At 42.7% G+C, this 22,077-nt stretch overlaps 1 protein-coding gene and 1 pseudogene across 3 annotated transcripts; one reads left to right on the top strand and one right to left on the bottom strand.

Annotated features, from left to right (window-relative positions):
• Positions 1 to 87: 87 nt before the first annotated feature.
• On the top strand, positions 88 to 9,187 carry LOC139368678 (rho-related GTP-binding protein RhoA-C). 3 transcript variants are annotated; one of them, XM_071107868.1, is made up of 6 exons: positions 122 to 1,005; positions 2,016 to 2,624; positions 5,783 to 5,938; positions 6,115 to 6,235; positions 6,337 to 6,467; positions 6,795 to 8,675. In XM_071107868.1, exons 2-6 carry the CDS (start codon positions 2,400 to 2,402, stop codon positions 6,966 to 6,968), a joined length of 807 nt encoding a protein of 268 aa, XP_070963969.1. In that variant the 5' UTR covers positions 122 to 1,005; positions 2,016 to 2,399; the 3' UTR covers positions 6,969 to 8,675. The 3 variants fall into 3 exon arrangements, with proteins under 3 accessions (XP_070963970.1, XP_070963967.1, XP_070963969.1); XM_071107869.1 differs by lacking the exon at positions 2,016 to 2,624 and having other exon boundaries at positions 88 to 177; positions 6,795 to 9,187; XM_071107866.1 differs by having other exon boundaries at positions 121 to 2,624.
• Positions 8,416 to 22,045, bottom strand: LOC139368680 (uncharacterized; annotated as a pseudogene).
• Between the last annotated feature and the right edge of the window lie 32 nt (positions 22,046 to 22,077).

The following is a 22,077-nucleotide window of genomic DNA, read 5'->3' as shown; positions in this document are numbered from 1 at the left end:
CGGTATACGTTTATCGAGTTGTTGGCTTAAATATCTGTCACTCATTAATTTGAGGTTTCCTATTGGCTGGAGATCACGGGCTTAGGCGGATGTTATCGGCGTGGCACACTGTTGGGGCCGGATTGAAGGGTCGGACAGGAAAAGAGAGGGAAGGCGAGGACATCTGTAACGAAAACGGTACTAAAACGAGGAAATGTAACCTATTTATAACTTTGTTTGCTCACCTTGAAAATATATCATTTATTTAGTAAATATTTGAATGAGGCTTTAAATTTGTTTTCTGTAGGCAAGATGACATGAGGCTATAATACGAGAGACCGCTATTAGCTAACAGATACACCAGCTACACTAGCTAGCATTAATGACGGAAACAAACGAACAATTGAAGTGAAAAAACTCCTTGTTTCAGACACCATCAGCCAGAGCTGGTCAGGAAAAGCTATCAGGTCATCATAGGCAGGTATACAGTGCTATCATCACCGTTGTGAAGTTAGCAACACACTGGTCTGGAAGCTAGCAACTCTTCGCACTTGCCAGTGCCTGGGCAAGATCTCTTGCTTTCCTGGGCAAGATCTCTAGCTTTCTAGCCAACTTGCTAGCCACCACTGACAAGTGACTTAATTTTCATAACCGTCGTCCACCGACCCAGCACATGTTACACTTGGGCGTTTTAAATGGGAAAATCGTTGTAACTAGCTATTTGTTTGTCCAATTAGCTAGTTAGTAGTTTGGGTGCGGCGTTTTGTTGTTGATGCCATCCAGGTGGTGGCAAGCAGTGTCTTCTGCAGGTAGACTTCTCTTGGCTAGTTGTGATAGTGTCACTAGGTATTATGGCTAATTTCATGTGAACATGGAACAAAAAAGTCCATACATGTATTTTACTGAAATTCAGTAGTTAGGCCTAGAAAGATGGTCAGTATTGGCGTTTTTATCTGAATTTTGAGTATTGGTTATTTGCGAAATAATTAACCAAGCGTTGGTTTTCATAAACGTTTGGGTTTACAGGCCTCCAACAGTAATTGACTGAAAAGCACTGTGCAATGTTGCCTAACGAATCATACTGTGATACCCCTGGTTACACAGTCTGGGATTAATGCCATGCATTTGTTTGGAAAATGTCTACATGCCAGAATGTTGAATACAATTTCATTTGAATTTACTCTACCGGTTGTCTGTGTGGTTTGTCCATTTGCGGATAGGAATTTGAGAAAAGTATCTACAGGGAGGTATAATTAAACCGACAACCATGTAAACACCTGCAAGACTTAGGGTAGTATGCATGCATTGCGGGCATGTCCTTCCGTCTTGTGCCCATGCTTCAGGTGAAGAGAAAATAATCCAGATCCACGTTTTGATGTCGGTTTAATAATACTTTCCTTTGAATAGTTTGTCAATTTTAAAGGTAGAAGGACAAAATCAGCGCACAAAGGGTAGAGTAAGTTGAAATGAAGATTATTCAACATTCTGACTTGTAAAGGGACTGTTTGGTATTGAGTGGAAGCTTCTACACTCTGATTCGTAGAGGCAATGTAGCCTCTTCGCTCCAGGAGACTTGTACACATTGGGCTCCCATCGCTGAAGGCTACATCCCTTATCCCCAAAAACATATTCATCAGCCCTTTACCTATTTCCAAGAAATTTCCCGTCACCGAAGGCAAATCTATAGCCTAATTCGGAATGCCTTACAATGGTTATACAACGTTTTCCAGAGCTTACCAAATTCATTCCATATTTCCCTAAAGGTGCAATGGGATCACGCTGGGATCTTGCATAGCAACTATTACGGACTGAAGGGACTAGGGAGTGAGCTTCGGGAAATGTGGTTTTAAACTTATTTTACCGAAGTAGTAAACACATTGTATAACCCATACCGACTGGTAAGGTATTCCGGTTTATAGATCTTACTTCAGTGACATTTTTGTTTTTAGGAAATGGGTCAACCCAGAGGACTGGTAAAAATATGTTTTGGGGGATATGGGATGTAGCCTTCAGTGACGGTAGCCCACTGTGTACAGGTCTCCTGGAGCAAAGGGGCTACAGTGGGGCAAAAAAGTATTTAGTCAGCCACCAATTGTGCAAGTTCTCCCACTTAAAAAGATGAGGCCTGTAATTTTCATCATAGGTACACTTCAACTAATGACAGACCAAATTAGGGAAAAAAATCCAGAAAATCACATTGTAGGATTTTTATGAATTTATTTGCAAATTATGGTGGAAAATAAGTATTTGGTCACCTACAAACCAGCAAGATTTCTGGCTCTCACAGACCTGTAACTTCTTCTTTAAGAGGCTCCTCTGTCCTCCACTCGTTACCTGTATTAATGGCACCTGTTTGAACTTGTTATCAGTATAAAAGACACCTGTCCACAACCTCAAACAGTCACACTCCAAACTCCACTATGGCCAAGACCAAAGAGCTGTCAAAGGACACCAGAAACAAAATTGTAGACCTGCACCAGGCTGGGAAGACTGAATCTGCAATAGGTAAGCAGCTTGGTTTGAAGAAATCAACTGTGGGAGCAATTATTAGGAAATGGAAGACATACAAGACCACTGATAATCTCCCTCGATCTGGGGCTCCACGCAAGATCTCACCCCGTGGGGTCAAAATGATCACAAGAACGGTGAGCAAAAATCCCAGAACCACACGGTCAACGGTTAATGAAATACAAATGGTATAGAGAGAAATAGTCCTATAATTCCTATAATAACTACAACCTAAAACGTCTTACCTGGGAATATTGAAGAGTCATGAACCACCAGCTTTCATATGTTCTCATGTTCTGAGCAAGGAATTTAAACGTTAGCTTTCTTACATGGCACATATTGCACTTTTACTTTCTTTTCCAACACTTTGTTTTTGCATAATTTAAACCAAGTTGAACATGTTTCATTATTTATTTGAGGCTAAATTGATTTTATTGATGTATTATATTAAGTTAAAATAAATGTTCATTCAGTATTCTTGTAATTGTCATTATTACAAATACATTTTTTTTTAAATCATCCGATTAATCGGTATCGTCTTTTTTTGGTCCTCCAATTATCGGTATCGGCGTTGAAAAATCATAATCGGTCGACCTCTAGACTAAACTGCTTGGAGTTACCCTGGATTGTAAACGGTCATGGTTAAAACATATTGATACAACAGTAGCTGATGGGGAGAAGTATGTCCATGATAAGGTGCTGCTCTACCTTCTTGACAGCACCATCAACAAGGCAGGTCCTACAGGCCCTAGTTTTGTCTACTGTTCAGTCGTGTGGTCAGGTGCCACAAAACAAAATTGCAATTGGTTCAGAACAGGGCAGCACAGCTGGCCCTTGGATGTACACAGAGAGCTATGATTAATAATATGCATGTCAATCTCTCCTGGCTCAAAGTGGAGGAGACATTGACTTCATCACTGCTTGTATTTATGAGAGGTATTGACATGTTGAATGCACCGAGCTGTCTGTCTAAACTACTGGCACACAGCTCGGACACCCATGCATACCTCACAAGACATGCCACGAGGCCTCTTCACAGTCCCCAAGTCTAGAACAGACTAGGGAAGGTGCACAGTACTAAACAGAGCCGTGACTACAAGGAACTCTATTCCACATCAAGTAGCTTGTGCAAGCAGTAATATTAGATTTTAAAAAACACCTTATGGAACAGTGGGGACCTTGAAGCAACACAAACATATATATATATATACACACACACACACGATAGCATATGCACTATACATACACGTACATATGGAGTCTGTACTGTATATATGTGGTGGAGTAGGGGCCTGAGGGCACATGGTCTGTGAATGTATTATAATGTTTTTAAAATTATATAAACTGCCTTAATTTTGCCTGATCCCAGGAAGAGCTAATGGGGATCCATAATAAATACATTTTTTTTACCATGAAGGCCTGATTCACGCATTCTCCTCTGAACAGTTCAAGTAGCAGACATCAACATTAACTCTGAAGCATTTATTTTGGTTGCAATCTGAGGCTGGTAACTCTAATTAATTTATCCTCTGCAGCAGAGGTAACTCTGGGGCTTCCTTTTCTGTGACGGTCCTCATGAGAGCCAATTTCATCATAGCACTTGATCGTTTTTGCGACTGCACTTGAAGAAACTTTCAAAGTTCTTAATGTTCCATATTGATTGACCTTCAAGTCTTAAAGTAATGATGGACTGTCTTTTCTCTTTGCTTATTTGAGCTGTTATTGCTATAATATGGACATTGGCTCAAACGCATTAAGAAGGAAAGAAATTCCACAAATTAACTAAGGCACACCTGTTAATTGAAATGCATTCCAGGTGACTACCTTATGAAGCTGGTTGAGAGAATGCCAAGAGTGTGCAAAGCTGTCATCAAGGCAAAGGGTGGCTACTTTGAAGAATCTCAAAAATATTTTGATTTGCATAACTTTTTTGGTTACATGATTCCATATGTGTTATTTTATAGTTTTGATGTCTTCACTATTATTCTACAATGTAGAAAATAGTACAAAAAACCCTGGAATGAGTAAGTGTGTCCAAATTTCAAATCAAATTGTATTTGTCACATACACATGTTTAGCAGATGTTATTGCGACTAGCGAAATGCTTGCGCTTCTAGTTCTGACAGTGCAGCAATATCTAACAAGTAATATGTAACAATTCCACAACAAATACCTAATACACACATCTAAGTAAAGGAATGGAATAAGAATATATAAATGTATTGATGAGCAATGTCAGAGCGGCATAGGCTAAGATGCAATAGATAGTATAGAATACAGTATATACATATGAGATGAGTAATGTAAGATATGTAAACATTATTAAAGTGACTAGTGTTCCATTTATTAAAGTGGCCAATGATTTCAAGTCTATGTAGGCAGCAGCCTCTGCTAGTGATGGCTGTTTAACAGTCTGATGGCCTTGAGAAGCTGTTTTTCAGTCTCTCAGTCCCAGCTTTGATGCACCTGTACTGACCTTGCCTTCTGGACGGTAGCGGGGTGAACAGGCAGTGGCTCGGGTGGTTGTTGTACTTGATTATCTTTTTTGTCCCCGGTGATGCTTTACACGTGGTCTGCGGTTGTGAGGCCGGTTGGACGTACTGCCAAATTCTTTGAAATTACGTTTGAGGTGGCTTATGGTAGAGAAATTAACATCAAATTCTATGGCAACAGCTCTGTCCTGCAGTCAGCATGCCAATTGCACGCTTCATCAAAACGTGGGGCATCTGTGACGTTGTGTGACAAAACTGCACATTTTAGTGGCCTTTTGTTGTTCCCAGCACAAGGTGCACCTGTGTAATGATCATGCTGTTTAATCGGCTTCTTGATATGCTACACCTGTCAGGTGGATAAATGCTAACTAACAGGCGTGGCAGGTAGCCTAATGATTAGAGCGTTGGGCCAGTAACCGAAAGGTTGCTGGATTGAATCCCCGAGCTGGCAAGGTAAAAATCTGTCGTTCTGCCCCTAAACAAGGCAGTTAACCCACTGTTCCCCGGTAGGCCGTCATTGTAAATAAGAATTTCTTAACTGACTAACCTGTTTTTATTTATTTATGTAACCTTTATTTAAACTAGGCATGTAAACCAATTTGTGCACCGCATTTGAGAGAAATAAGCTTGTTGTGCTTCTGGAAAATGTCTGGGATATTGTATTACTACATATTAATGTCATTTTTTCCCCCTACAAATTTTGATTTGCTTGGTTGTGTTGCTATATTATCACTGTGAAATACAATAGTTTTTCAATAACATATTTGCCACTTTTTTTGCTGGATTTTTACATTGTCTTGCAGATGGCTGCGATCCGTAAGAAGCTGGTGATCGTGGGAGATGGTGCTTGTGGGAAGACCTGTCTGTTGATAGTCTTCAGTAAAGACCAGTTCCCTGAGGTCTACGTACCTACAGTGTTTGAGAACTATGTGGCAGATATTGAGGTGGACAGTAAGCAGGTGAGATTGTGCGTTTAGTTACACAGTTTGCCATCAAGACACACTTTGAAGCACCCTTTTTATGTGGATGTCCTGTGGTTTACACATTTTGATAGGTAATAATTTATTCAGAGACAATTGCAGTTTGGCCAAACAGCAGTGTAACTGTGAATATCTGCTCTCCCTGTGAGTTCTAGGTGGAACTGGCCCTCTGGGACACAGCCGGACAGGAGGACTACGACAGACTAAGGCCTCTCTCCTACCCTGATACTGACGTCATCCTCATGTGCTTTTCCATAGATAGTCCTGACAGCTTGGGTAAGACCTTGGTGACTGTAATATTTGTCATACATGGTAAATGCAACAAATTATCGTATCACTTGCAGCAGTTTCCTAAAATGATCCTGTGTCTGAAACAGAGAATATCCCAGAGAAGTGGACCCCTGAAGTAAAGCACTTCTGTCCAAATGTGCCCATCATTCTTGTGGGTAATAAGAAAGACTTGCGGAATGATGAGCACACACGTCGGGAGTTAGCAAAAATGAAGCAGGTACAGGATGCATTATGAATTCTTATTATGGAATTTCATCAAGTAGACTCATTGCCCTGATCCATTGAGGATATTGTTTTATTTAACATTGAAATTGAACAAACCATGTGCATTTGTTTTAAAGTGGTTGTGCTGCCTTATAAGCTACCTTCACTTAGTGTACTGTTGTCTAATTATACACCGGTTGAGGTTTTTGTTTTGTTCAGTTGGTTTATCCAACATGCTAGTTACGTTTTTGTTTGGCTGTTGTAATGATTGGTGGTTTAGTATGTCACAAAGGATGCCAACCATAGAATGCCTCTGAACACGTTTCCAACTCTGACACAGGAACCAGTGAAGCCAGAGGAGGGCCGGGACATGGCTAACCGCATCAACGCGTTTGGCTACTTGGAGTGCTCAGCCAAGACGAAAGACGGTGTGAGGGAGGTGTTTGAGATGGCCACCAGGGCGGCGCTGCAGGCCAAGAAACGTGGCAAGAAGAATGCCTGTCTCCTGCTATAGAGAGCTGGGGAAAGACGGGAGGGGAGGGGTAAATAAATCAGGCCAAGGAAAATTCTGCACCCCTCTGTCTCCATCTGTGGAAGGGTGGGGGAGGTTCGAGGTGTGCAAGGGAGAAAAAGATCATTAACAAGGCCTAAGGAAATGGAGAAGGTCAAATGTAATGAAAAGGGGAGTTTACATTTTTAAGGCCAAGGTGGCCGTCAACGGCTTTCAGTATAAGATTATCGTATGGTTAAGATTTTTTATTGGGTCTTGGATGACTAGAAGGGTAAAGCAAAAACACTATCTCTGGTAAACTTATGTCTGAGCGTGGTAGTGATCTCTGAGGGACAGGATAAGATTGTTCTTGATCGGGTCAGAAACCCCAGCGCTATTGGCCTGGTTCATAGAGCGGAGCATCATCAGAGAAAAGGGGGGATTCATTACATCAGAATGAATGTATGTTCTGACTCTCGGTGACCTCCTTGGCTTGCAGTGTGTCAGTGCTTGTCTTTAATTTCTGTCCAGCCATACCATAGGTGTTTATTTTCTTTGTTCTCCCTATGGATAGACTAACCCTATCCTTGTGTGGACCAGCACCTCCTATCATATTATTGGTCCAATCACATTGTTCACTTGATACAAGAAATTTTGATTTATTTAAATAGCTAAATGTTTTTATTTGCCTTTGACTATAGAATTCATATTAAAATGCATACAATAATGATACCAACTGATTTTTATTAGTTTTATAAGCCTGTTCATAAATTGTAATGAAATTATTTTAGAATTTGGTTTTGTCGTAAGTTGGGCTCAAGTCAGATAAAGATGTACATTTGATGTGGACTGTCAGACACGGGTTTGAAAGGGGAGTATGACTTTTGTATTAAGTGATACTAAGTTTAGCAAATTTGGGGTTTTGCAAATTTTGTATTTTCTGCTTGCAGATTGTTTTTGCCTGCATGCCAGGCTGTTATTGGGAGTGAGTTTTTTAAGTGTTGACCTATCTCACTCCCTCCAGTTCACCCCACACTCCATGTCTTTCTAACAACTGTTGATGATGGCTTATGGCTTGTCCTATATCAGTTATGCATATTTAGCAAATCTAGTAACTTTAGAATGAAAGTTTAAAAATAAAATGCAAAATGCTTAAAGTAATTCATGAATAAGAATAAGATGTCAAACTATTAAATAGAAGTAACTTTAAAAAGATCTTGGTCATTTGTGAGGGGGGGAGGGGTGTTGTATACAAATGCATCCTCACATTTCCTCAGTCCTTTTAAATGTACTCTAAAAAAATACATTGTTATAGGGAATGATTGGTTGTATCGTTCTTTCATGTTTCATGCCTCGACACAATCACAAGAAAATGTAAGACTTACAAAACATTTCACAGACTAGATCAAGGCATCTAGGAAAAGAGTGGTTTCCTGACCATGTCACCATTGCATAGTTTTCACTTCAGTATTTACAAAGTGTGGTGTAGTCCGGTAACAAACTCCTCTTAATAGGGCTCTGGATAAAATGACATTTGTCTTGAATTCTCTGCTGTTCTTGTTGGTGTTTAAAGAATTTACAATTGTACTACTGTTGATCTTTAGAACTATACTGAACAAAAATATAAATGCAACATGCAACAACTTAAGATTTTACTGAGTTACAGTTCATATAAGGCAATCAGTCAATTTAAATAAATTCATTAGGCCCTAATCTATGGATTTCAAATGACTGGGAACACAGATATGCATCTGCTGGTCACAGATACCTTAAAAAAGTAGGGCCGTGGATCAGAAAACCAGTCAGTATCTGGTGTGACCATTTGCCTCAAGCAGCGTGACACATCTCCTTCGCGTAGAGTTGATCAGGCTTTTGTTTGTGGTGTCATGAGGTTGGCCTGTGGGTAAGGTTTATGACCCCCCCCCCCCATAAATACCGTTCTCCCGTCTTGACTCGACTGAAGAACTATTGAATAGCCTTTGTTAAACAGAGAGTCTGGGAACATCAAACGGTGAGGGGAAAGGAACCGTATTTCGGTAATAGAACCAGTTGAAAATATGCGTTGGTACTTAATGAATAGGATGTCAGTTCGGTTGTCATCTGAGATGACTGATGACAGGACGACATAAACTGTATCTGGGAAAGTCTACACATTCTAGTTATCAGATTCACATGGAATTGTGCAATTTAAATGTTTGAATATGAAACTATTTGTGAAAAGATTAAATGTAATTTTAGCTTCCAAATGAGAGAATTGGGTTTTCATAAGGTTAGAGCTCTGCTCAGTCAGTGGCCCGCCCCTGTGAAGAGACATGGGTTATAAAGTATGAAACACACCCTTCTCTCCCTCCACTATATAAGCCCTTGACGAAAATGTAACCTTCTGTTCCGAGAACAATGGGACGACGGTCCATATACGTTAAAAAGGACTAACATGTCAACTACAGAACTAAGCCAACCTCAGTGTGAGCTTTGGTTGTGAATGGTATGAACTTTGAACTCTTATTCACTAAAGAAGTGAGACATCCTAGCCGTTGAGTTAGCAACAGCAGCTGTAAACGTGGGCTAGGAAAGGACGGACGACGTATCCAGTCTAACACACAACGAAGATACTACAACGTATCCAATTTACCACCAGAGACATTCTTCCGAGGATAGGAAGATCTCTGTTGGCCAGCATCTACCACCAACCTACCGAAGCGCAGCTCAGAGTAAATATTTATTGCATTTTCCTTTTCCAAATAGGTGGTAATTTAGAATGCATAATATACTGTATTTACGAAAGCATGGCTTCTCCCTTTGTTCCTCAGTCTTCCCGCTCTTTCACTCAAACCCAACCCCCTTTCCTTTGTGTAACCAGCCGTCATGTCGTCTCCATCCACCAGGGACGTTTTCTGTATGACATAATTTGCATTCTGTGTATATGTAATTCTGTGTGATTAGTTAGGTATTTAGTAAATAGATAATTAAACCCAATTTTGTATTGCTGAGTCAACTTGTTAGCCAGGGTTCGTGAAGATAACCAAGAATTTACAACTTTCAGATGAGACTGAAATAAGGTGCCGATTAATATTGACTGCTATTGATGTAAAATATTACTAGGTCTTTCAGAGTTTATTCAGAAGATAACAGCTCTATAAACACTCTTTTGTGGTGCCCCGACTTTCTAGTTAATTACATATACATGATTAGCTCAATCAGGTAATATTAATTACAGAGAAGGATTTTATAGAATAGTATGTCATATAACTTAATCCGGCAACACTCATCTTTAATTGCTGTGCGAAGTTGCTGGATATTGGCGAAACTGACACACGCTGTCATACACTTAGATCCAGAGCATCCCAAACATGCTCAATGGGTGACATGTCTGGTGAGTATGCAGGCCATGGAAAAACTGGGACATTTTCACCTTCCACGAATTGTGTACAGATCCATGCAACATGGGGCTGTCCATTATCATGCTGAAACATGAGGTGAGGGCTGCGGATGAATGGACCTCAGGATCTCGTCATGGTATCTCTGCACATCCAAATTGCCATTGATTGTGTTATGCCTGTGTTATGCCTGCCCAACCCATAACCCCACTGCCACCATGGGGCAGTCTGTTCACAATGACATCAGCAAACCACTCGCCCACACGACGCCATACACGTGGCCTGCGTTTGTGAGGCTGGTTGGATATACTGCCAAATTCTCTAAAACAACTTTGAAGGCGTCTTATGGTAGAGAAATTAACATGAAATTATCTGGCAACCGCTCTGGTGGACATTCCTGCAGTCAGCATGCCAACTGCACGCTCCCTAAACACTTAAGACATCTGTGGCATTGTGTTGTGTGGCCTTTTATTCTCCCCAACAAAGGAGAAACCCTTACTAACAGGGATGTAAACAAGTTTGTGCACAGAATTAGAAAGAAATCAGCTTTGAGCATATGGAACATTTCTGGGATCTTTTATTTCAGTTCATGAAACATGGGACCAACACTTTACATGTTGTGTTTATATTTTTGTTCAGTGTATATATTATCCTGTGTCATTTATGTACTGATACAAACCTGTGTCGGGTTGTATGAAGGAGTGTCCGATGAAGTCTAGGACCACCATGGCACAGTTGGGCTTGAAGTCATCACTGACCAGCACTTCTTTCACCTAAAAACAACACATTGTAGGCCTACTTGAATTTCTTCTTTATGGGCCAGACATAAGAACCATCATGCAGGACTGGAGGTGCTCAAAAGTAGTGGTTGACCTTGTCCATGGAGTAGAGGTAGAACTCTTGTACCTCCCCTGTCCTAAGCTTGAACTCAGGAGGTAGTGGCATAGTCAAACACAAAAGGGCTTTCTGGAAACACCCCCTCATCCTCATAAGATTAGCTATGAGAGAAGACACAGGGGAGAGTAAAATACTGTGGATTAGAATGTAGGCCTATGTAAAAGCATGCAAAGAGACAGCATTCTCAATGAGACACTGCAGAGTGCTTGCCACTCCTGTTGAGGCATCAATCACCTCACTGCTGACATGGCACGCAGTTTCTGGTATGTCTGCTGGGATGCAGGCCTCCTGCTCACACTCCTTGATAAGGGTGTTTTCACACTGATACCTGCCACTAGACCCACAGCTGCATGAAAACATGGTGGATGAGCATTATAAGCCACAGTTTGCCATTCACTGAAAATATGTAAAATATCAAATCAACAAGTGCTGACCAGGATGTCCAGTTTTACAGGGTAGGTATGCTTGGTCATAGATCATCATCCCACCCACCTCCTGAGTTCCCCATTTTCATCCTGACAGTACCCATTAATATGGACTCCATACCGTTTCACTCCAAAAAGGCATACAAAGACAATGTTAATGGGGCATGCAATGGCAGGGAAAACACTAGGATTGTTTTCTATTGTTATTGTCTAGGCAAGGCCTTACTTGTGGCCGATATCTACATACACATTAATGAAGTGTCGCAGTGACTGTCCCCACAGTAACTGTACGTACAGCCAAATACATTTAAACTCAGTCTTTCACAATTCCTGATATTTAATCAGAGTAAAAATTTCCTGCTTTAGGTCAGTTAGGATCACCACTTTATTTTAAGAATGTGAAATGTCAGAATAATAGTAGAGAGACTGATTTATTTCAGCTTTTATTTCTTTCATCACGTTCCTAGTGGGTCAGAAGTTTACATACACTCAATTAGTATTTGGTAGCATTGCCTTTAAATTGTTTAACTTGGGTCAAACGTTTCAGGCAGCCTTCCACAAGCTTCCCACAATAAGTTGGGTGAATTTTGGCCCATTCCTCCTGACAGAACTGGTGTAACTGAGTCAGGTTTGTAGGCCTACTTGCTCGCACACGCTTTTTCAGTTCTGCCCACAGATTTTCTTTAGGATTGAGGTCAGGGCTTTGTGATGGCCACTCTAATACCTTAACTTTGTTGTCCTTAAGCCATTTTGCCACAACTTTGGAAGTACGCTTGTGGTCATTGTCCATTTGGTAGACCCATTTGCGACCAAGCTCTAACTTTTTGACTGATGTCTTGATATGTTGCTTCAATATATCCACATAATTTACATTCCTCATGATGCTATCTATTTTCTGAAATGCACCAGTCCCTCCTGCAGCAAAGCACCCCCACAACATGATGCTACCACCCCCGTGCTTCACGGTTGGGATGATGTTCTTCGGCTTGCAAGCCTCCCCCTTTTCCCTCCAAACATAACAACGGTCATTATGGCCAAACAGTTCTATTTCATCAGACTAGAGGAAATTTCTCCAAAAAGTATGATCTTTGTCCCCATGTGCAGTTGCAAACTGTAGTCTGGCTTTTTTATGGAGCAGTGGCTTCTTCTATGCTGAGCAGCCTTTCAGGTTATGTAGATATAGGACTCATTTTACTGTGGATATAGATAATTTTGTACCTGTTTCCTCCAGCATCTTCACAAGATCCTTTGCTGTTGTTCTGGGATTGATTTGCACTTTTCGCACCAAAGTACGTTTATCTCCAGGAGACAGAACGTGTCTCCTTCCTGAGTGGTATGGCGGCTGTGTGGTCCCATGGTGTTTATACTTGCGTACTCTTATTTGTACAGATGAACGTGGTACCTTCAGGCGTTTGGAAATTGCTCCCAAGGATGAACCAGACTTGTGGAGGTCTACAATTTTTATTCTGAGGACTTGGCTGATTTCTTTAGATTTTCCCATGATGTCAAGCAAAGAGGCACTGAGTTTGAGGGTTGGCCTTGAAATACATCCACAGGTACACCTCCAATTGACTCAAATGGTGTCAATTAGCCTATCTGAAGCTTCTAAAGCCATTACATAATTTTCTTGAATTTTCCATGCTGTTTAAAGGCACAGTCAATTTAGTGTATGTAAACTTGTGACCCCACTGGAATTGGGATACAGGGAATTATAAGTGAAATAATCTGTCTGTAAACAATTGTTGTAAAAATGACTTGTGTCATGCACAAAGTAGATGTCCAAACCGACTTGCCAAAACTATAGTTTGTTAACAAGAAATTTGTGGAATGGTTGAAAAATGAGTTTTAATGACTCCAACCTAAGTGTATGTAAACTTCCCACTTCAACTGTACATATCAAATCAAAATCAAATCAAATGTATTTATATAGCCCTTCGTACATCAGCTGATATCTCAAAGTGCTGTACAGAAACCCAGCCTAAAACCCCAAACAGCAAGCAATGCAGGTGTAGAAGCACGGTGGCTAGGAAAAACTCCCTAGAAAGGCCAACACCTAGGAAGAAACCTAGAGAGGAACCAGGCTATGTGGGGTGGCCAGTCCTCTTCTGGCTGTGCCGGGTGGAGATTATAACAGACAGGATGACCACATCAGTGAATCAACCCACTCAGGTGACGCCAACCCCTCCAGGGACGGCATGAGAGAGCCCCAGTAAGCCAGTGACTCAGCCCCTGTAATAGGGTTAGAGGCAGAGAATCCCAGTGGAAAGAGGGGAACCGGCCAGGCAGAGACAGCAAGGGCGGTTCGTTGCTCCAGAGCCTTTCCGTTCACCTTCCCACTCCTGGGCCAGACTACACTCAATCATATGACCCACTGAAGAGATGAGTCTTCAGTAGAGACTTGAAGGTTGAGACCGAGTTTGCGTTTCTGACATGGGTAGGCAGACCGTTCCATAAAAATGGAGCTCTATAGGAGAAAGCCCTGCCTCCAGCTGTTTGCTTAGAAATTCTAGGGACAATTAGGAGGCCTGCGTCTTGTGACCGTAGCGTACGTGTAGGTATGTACGGCAGGACCAAATCAGAGAGATAGGTAGGAGCAAGCCCATGTAATGCTTTGTAGGTTAGCAGTAAAACCTTGAAATCAGCCCTTGCTTTGACAGGAAGCCAGTGTAGAGAGGCTAGCACTGGAGTAATATGATCAAATTTTTTGGTTCTAGTCAGGATTCTAGCAGCCGTATTTAGCACTAACTGAAGTTTATTTAGTGCTTTATCCGGGTAGCTGGAAAGTAGAGCATTGCAGTAGTCTAACCTAGAAGTGACAAAAGCATGGATTAATATTTCTGCCTCATTTTTGGACAGAAAGTTTCTGATTTTTGCAATGTTACGTAGATGGAAAAAAGCTGTCCTTGAAATGGTCTTGATATGTTCTTCAAAAGAGAGATCAGGGTCCAGAGTAACGCCGAGGTCCTTCACAGTTTTATTTGAGACGACTGTACAACAATTAAGATTAATTATCAGATTCAACAGAAGATCTCTTTGTTTCTTGGGACCTAGAACAAGCATCTCTGTTTTGTCTGAGTTTAAAAGTAGAACGTTTACAGCCATCCACTTCCTTATGTCTGAAACACATGCTTCTAGCAAGGGCAATTTTGGGGCTTCACCATGTTTCATTGAAATGTACAGCTGTGTGTCATCCGCATAGCAGTGAAAGTTAACATTATGTTTTCGAATAACATCCCCAAGAGGTAAAATATATAGTGAAAACAATAGTGGTCCTAAAACGGAACCTTGAGGAACACCGAAATTTACAGTTGATTTGTCAGAGGACAAACCATTCACAGAGACAAACTGATATCTTTCTGACAGATAAGATCTAAACCAGGCCAGAACTTGTCCGTGTAGACCAATTTGGGTTTCCAATCTCTCCAAAAGAATGTGGTGATCGATGGTATCAAAAGCAGCACTAAGGTCTAGGAGCACGAGGAGCACATATCCCAACCAGAAGCCATTGGTTACAGGCAACATACGCATCGAGCTAAAGGCTAGAGCTGCCGCTTTCAATTAGCGGGAGACTAATCCTGAGGCTTATAAGAAATCCCGCTATGCCCTCAGACGAACCATCAAACAAGCAAAGCGTCAATACAGGATTAAGATTGAATCCTACTACACCAGCTCTGACGCTCGTCGGATGTGGCAGGGCTTGAAAACTGTTATGGGCTACAAAGGGAAACCCAGACGTGAGCTGCCCAGTGATGCAAGCCTACCAGACGAGCTAAATGCCTTTTATGCTTGCTTCGAGGCAAGCAACACTGAAGCATGCACGAGAGCCCCAGCTGTTCTGGATGACTGTGTGATAACGCTCTCGGTAGTCGATGTGAACAAAACCTTTAAACAGGTCAACATTCAAAAAGCCGCTGGGCCAGACGGATTAACAGGACGTGTACTCAAAGCATGACCAACTGTCATGTGTCTTCACTGTCATTTTCAACCTCTCCCTGACCGAGTCTGTACCTACATGTTTCAAGCAGACCACCATAGTCCCTGTGCCCAAGGAAGCAAATGTAACCTGACTAAATGATTAAAGCCCCGTGGCACTCACATCAGTAGCCATGAAGTGCTTTGAAAGGCTGGTCATGGCTCACATCAACAACATCCTCCTGGACACCCTAGACCCACTCCAATTCACATACAACAGATCCACAGATTTTTATTTATTTATTTATTTCTTTATTTTACCTTTATTTAACCAGGTAGGCAAGTTGAGAACAAGTTCTCATTTACAATTGCGACCTGGCCAAGATAAAGCAAAGCAGTTCGACAGATACAACAACACAGAGTTACACATGGAGTAAAACAAACATACAGTCAATAATAAAGTATAAACAAGTCTATATACAATGTGAGCAAATGAGGTGAGAAGGGAGGTAAAGGCAAAAAAGGCCTTGGTGGCAAGGTAAATACAATATAGCAAGTAAAACACTGGAATGGTAGTTTTGCAATGGAAGAATGTGCAAAGTAGAAATAAAAATAATGGGGTGCAAAGGAGCAAAATAAATAAATAAATTAAATACAGTTGGGAAAGAGGTAGTTGATAGGGCTAAATTATAGGTGGGCTATGTACAGGTGCAGTAATCTGTGAGCTGCTCTGACAGTTGGTGCTTAAAGCTAGTGAGGGAGATAAGTGTTTCCAGTTTCAGAGATTTTTGTAGTTCGTTCCAGTCATTGGCAGCAGAGAACTGGAAAGAGAGGCGGCCAAAGAAAGAATTGGTTTTGGGGGTGACTAGAGAGATATACCTGCTGGAGCGTGTGCTACAGGTGGGAGATGCTATGGTGACCAGCGAGCTGAGATAAGGGGGGACTTTACCTAGCAGGGTCTTGTAGATGACATGGAGCCAGTGGGTTTGGCGACGAGTATGAAGCGAGGGCCAGCCAACGAGAGCGTACAGGTCGCAATGGTGGGTAGTATATGGGGCTTTGGTGACAAAACGGATTGCACTGTGATAGACTGCATCCAATTTGTTGAGTAGGGTATTGGAGGCTATTTTGTAAATGACATCGCCAAAGTCGAGGATTGGTAGGATGGTCAGTTTTACAAGGGTATGTTTGGCAGCATGAGTGAAGGATGCTTTGTTACGAAATAGGAAGCCAATTCTAGATTTAACTTTGGATTGGAGATGTTTGATATGGGTCTGGAAGGAGAGTTTACAGTCTAACCAGACACCTAAGTATTTGTAGTTGTCCACGTATTCTAAGTCAGAGCCGTCCAGAGTAGTGATGTTGGACAGGCGGGTAGGTGCAGGTAGCGATCGGTTGAAGAGCATGCATTTAGTTTTACTTGTATTTAAGAGCAATTGGAGGCCACGGAAGGAGAGTTGTATGGCATTGAAGCTTGCCTGGAGGGTTGTTAACACAGTGTCCAAAGAAGGGCCGGAAGTATACAGAATGGTGTCGTCTGCGTGGAGGTGGATCAGAGACTCACCAGCAGCAAGAGCGACCTCATTGATGTATACAGAGAAGAGAGTCGGTCCAAGAATTGAACCCTGTGGCACCCCCATAGAGACTGCCAGAGGTCCGGACAACAGACCCTCCGATTTGACACACTGAACTCTATCAGAGAAGTAGTTGGTGAACCAGGCGAGGCAATCATTTGAGAAACCAAGGCTGTTGAGTCTGCCGATGAGGATGTGGTGATTGACAGAGTCGAAAGCCTTGGCCAGATCAATGAATACGGCTGCACAGTAATGTTTCTTATCGATGGCGGTTAAGATATCGTTTAGGACCTTGAGCGTGGCTGAGGTGCACCCATGACCAGCTCTGAAACCAGATTGCATAGCAGAGAAGGTATGGTGAGATTCAAAATGGTCGGTAATCTGTTTGTTGACTTGGCTTTCGAAGACCTTAGAAAGGCATGGTAGGATAGATATAGGTCTGTAGCAGTTTGGGTCAAGAGTGTCCCCCCCTTTGAAGAGGGGGATGACCGCAGCTGCTTTCCAATCTATGGGAATCTCAGACGACACGAAAGAGAGGTTGAACAGGCTAGTAATAGGGGTGGCAACAATTTCGGCAGATAATTTTAGAAAGAAAGGGTCCAGATTGTCTAGCCCGGCTGATTTGTAGGGGTCCAGATTTTGCAGCTCTTTCAGAACATCAGCTGAATGGATTTGGGAGAAGGAGAAATGGGGAAGGCTTGGGCGAGTTGCTGTTGGGGGTGCAGTGCTGTTGACAGGGGTAGGAGTAGCCAGGTGGAAAGCATGGCCAGCAGTAGAAAAATGCTTATTGAAATGTTCAATTATGGTGGATTTATCAGTGGTGACAGTGTTACCTATCTTCAGTGCAGTGGGCAGCTGGGAGGTGTTCTTATTCTCCATGGACTTTACAGTGTCCCAGAACTTTTTTGAGTTAGTGTTGCAATAAGCAAATTTCTGCTTGAAAAAGCTAGCCTTGGCTTTTCTAACTGCCTGTGTATAATGGTTTCTAGCTTCCCTGAACAGCTGCATATCACGGGGGCTGTTCGATGCTAATGCAGAACGCCATAGGATGTTTTTGTGTTGGTTAAGGGCAGTCAGGTCTGGGGAGAACCAAGGGCTATATCTGTTCCTGGTTCTAAATTTCTTGAATGGGGCATGTTTATTTAAGATGGTTAGGAAGGCTTTTTTTTAAATATCCAGGTATCCTCTACTGACGGGATGAGGTCAATATCCTTCCAGGATACCCCGGCCAGGTCGATTAGAAAGGCCTGCTCGCTGAAGTGTTTCAGGGAGCGTTTTACAGTGATGAGAGGAGGTCGTTTGACCGCTGACCCATTACGGATGCAGGCAATGAGGCAGTGATCGCTGAGATCTTGGTTGAAGACAGCAGAGGTGTATTTAGAGGGGAAGTTGGTTAGGATGATATCTATGAGGGTGCCCGTGTTTAAGGCTTTGGGGAGGTACCTGGTAGGTTCATTGATAATTTGTGTGAGATTGAGGGCATCAAGTTTAGATTGTAGGATGGCTGGGGTGTTAAGCATGTTCCAGTTTAGGTCGCCTAGCAGCACGAGCTCTGAAGATAAATGGGGGGCAATCAGTTCACATATGGTGTCCAGAGCACAGCTGGGGGCAGAGGGTGGTCTATAGCAGGCGGCAACGGTGAGAGACTTGTTTTTAGAGAGGTGGATTTTTAAAAGTAGAAGTTCAAATTGTTTGGGTACAGACCTGGATAGTAGGACAGAACTCTGCAGGCTATCTTTGCAGTAGATTGCAACACCGCCCCCTTTGGCAGTTCTATCTTGTCTGAAAATGTTGTAGTTTGGAATTAAAATGTCTGAATTTTTGGTGGTCTTCCTGAGCCAGGATTCAGACACAGCTAGAACATCCGGATTGGCAGAGTGTGCTAAAGCAGTGAATAGAACAAACTTAGGGAGGAGGCTTCTAATGTTAACATGCATGAAACCAAGGCTATTACGGTTACAGAAGTCGTCAAAAGAGAGCGCCTGGGGAATAGGAGTGGAGCTAGGCACTGCAGGGCCTGGATTCACCTCTACATCGCCAGAGGAACATAGGAGGAGTAGAATAAGGGTGCGGCTAAAAGCAATAAGAATTGGTCGTCTAGAACGTCTGGAACAGAGAGTAAAAGGAGGTTTCTGGGGGCGATAAAATAGCATCAAGGTATAATGTACAGACAAAGGTAAGGTAGGATGTGAATACAGTGGAGGTAAACCTAGGTATTGTGTGATGAAGAGAGAGATATTGTCTCTAGAAACATCATTGAAACCAGGAGATGTCATTGCATGTGTGGGTGGTGGAACTAATAGGTTGGATAAGGTATAGTGAGCAGGACTAGAGGCTCTACCGTGAAATAAGCCAATAAACACTAACCAGAACAGCAATGGACAAGACATATTGACATTAAGGAGAGGCATGCTTAGTCGAGTGATCAAAAGGGTCCAGTGAGTGGAGAGGTTGGTTGAGGGTCACGGCGATTTAGACAGCTAGCCAGGCCAACCGGTAGCAAGCTAGCATAGGATGGAGTCTGTTGTTAGCCACCTCTTGCGTTCGGTCAGTAGATTAGTGGGGTTCCGTGAGGTAGAGGGGATTAATCCAAATCACACAACAACAACAAAAATAAGAACAATAGATATAGTTATAGAGGCCCGAGAAGAAAACATAATAATAATAAAAATAAATAAATTGTCCGATTGTCTATTCAGATAGCAGCCGGTAAGACAGCTAACGGTTAGCGGGCCGCAGATGGGCGTTCAGGTAACGTCGCGACAGAGGAGCCAGCCGGATCTCATTCAGGTAGATAACGTCGGCAGTCCAGTTGTGAAGGCCCGGTGGGGCTCCGCGTAGGCAGTGAAACGGGTCCAGATAGGTGACTGCAGCCCAGGAGTGAATGATGGAACTCAGGAGTGATTGACGGAGCTGGCTAGCACCGGAACAATCGATGTTTGCTCCGGAATCGACGAAAGCCGACTGTCACACGGATAGCAGCTAGCTAGCTGTGAGATCCAGGTATGAATGTCCAGAGAGCAGTTGAAATCCAGGGACATGGAGAGAAAAATTGGTCCGGTATGTTGCGTTCCGAGCCGCGCTGCGCCGTACAAAACTGGCGATAGATTTTCGATGGATTTTCGAGCTAAAGGATAGCTGATGACCACAAACCGTGGTTAGCTGAATACTAACGATTTGCCAGTAAAGAAGCTAACTAGCTTCTGATTAGCTTCTGGATTAACTTCTGGGCTAGCTCCTGGCTAGCTTCTGGCTAGTTTCTGGCTAGCTTCTTGGAGTTTCTGGCTAGCTTCTTGGAGGATTACAGATCTGAGGTAAATAATACTTTTTTATAAATATAAATTGGTGAGGCTGGTTGCAGGAGAGTGTTTAGAAGATGAGTTGATGGAAAATAAAAATAAAATGTATGTGAAAAAAGTTGTAAATATATATATATATACAGGACACGACAAGACGAGGACAAAAGACGTCTGAACTGCTATGCGATCTCTTGGAGAGATGACAAAATCTCATTCGCACTCCACACCTCCCTTTCTCACCTGGACAAAAGGAACACTTATGTGAGAATGCTGTTCATCAACTACAGCTCAGCGTTCAACACCATAGTGCCCACGAAGCTCATCACTAAGCTAAGGACTCTGGGACTAAACACCTCCCTCTGCAACTGGATCCTGGACTTCCTGACGGGCCGCCCTCAGGTGGTAAGAGTATGTAACAATACGTCTGCCACGCTGATCCTTAACACTGGGGCCCCTCATGGGTGTGTATTTAGTCCCTTCCTGTATTCCCTGTTCACCCATCAACTGCGTGGCCAAACACAACTCCAACACCATCATTAAGTTTGCTGATGACACAACAGTGGTAGGCCTGATCCCCGACAACAATGAGACGGCCTATAGGGAGGAGGTCAGAGAACTGGCAGTATGGTGCCAGGACAACAACTTCTCCCTCAATGTGAGCAAGACAAAGGAGCTGATCATGGACTACAGGAAAAGGCGGGCCGAACAGGCCCCCATTAACATCGACAGGGCTGTAGTGGAGCGAATCGAGAGTTTCAAGTTCCTTGGTGTCCACATCACCAACGAACTATCATGGTCCAAACATACCAACACAGTCATGAAGACAAAACCTTTTCCCCCTCAGCAGACTGAAAAGATTTGGCATGGGCCTCCAGATCCTCAAAAGGTTCTACAGCTGCATAATCGAGAGCATCCTGACCGGTTGCATCCCCGCCTGGTATGGCAACTGTTCGGCATCTGACCGTAAGGCGCTACAGAGGCCAGTACAAATGGCCCAGTACATCACTGGGGTCAAGCTTCCTGCCATCCAGGACCTATATAATAGGCAGTGTCAGAGGAAAGCCCAGAAAATTGTCAGACTCCAGTCACCCAAGTTGTAGACTGTTTTCTTTGCTACTGCACAGCAAGCGGTACTGTAGCACCAAGTCTAGGACCAAAAGGCTCCTCAACAGCTTCTACCCCAAGCCATTAGACTGCTGAACAATTCATAAAAATCGTCACCGGACAATTTACATTGACCCCCCCCCCCCCCCCCCCCACTTGTACACTGCTGCTACTCACTGTTTGTTTGTTACCCTATGCATAGTCACTTCGCCCCCACCTACATGTACAGATTCCCTCAACTAGCCTGTACCCCTGCACACTGACTCTGTACCGGTGCCCCATGTATATAGCCTCATTATTGTTATTCTTATTGTGTTACTTTTTATTATTACTTTTTATCTTAGCCTACTTGGTAAATATTTTCTTCTTCTTGAACTGCACTGTTGGTTAAGGGCTTGTAATTAACCATTTCACGGTGAAGTCTACACTTGCTGTATTCGGCGCATGTGGCAAATAAAGTTTGATTTGAGATCTCTCCATACACATTAGTGGAGTGTCACATACTCTGGGCATTACTTCATAATTCTATAGAAGAGGCACAAATA

This window comes from Oncorhynchus clarkii, chromosome 16, assembly GCF_045791955.1.
Source record: "Oncorhynchus clarkii lewisi isolate Uvic-CL-2024 chromosome 16, UVic_Ocla_1.0, whole genome shotgun sequence".
NCBI classification, from domain to species: Eukaryota; Metazoa; Chordata; class Actinopteri; order Salmoniformes; family Salmonidae; genus Oncorhynchus; species Oncorhynchus clarkii.
The sequence above is the reverse complement of the archived record's forward strand: the minus strand, read 5'-3'. Positions and strand labels throughout refer to the sequence as shown.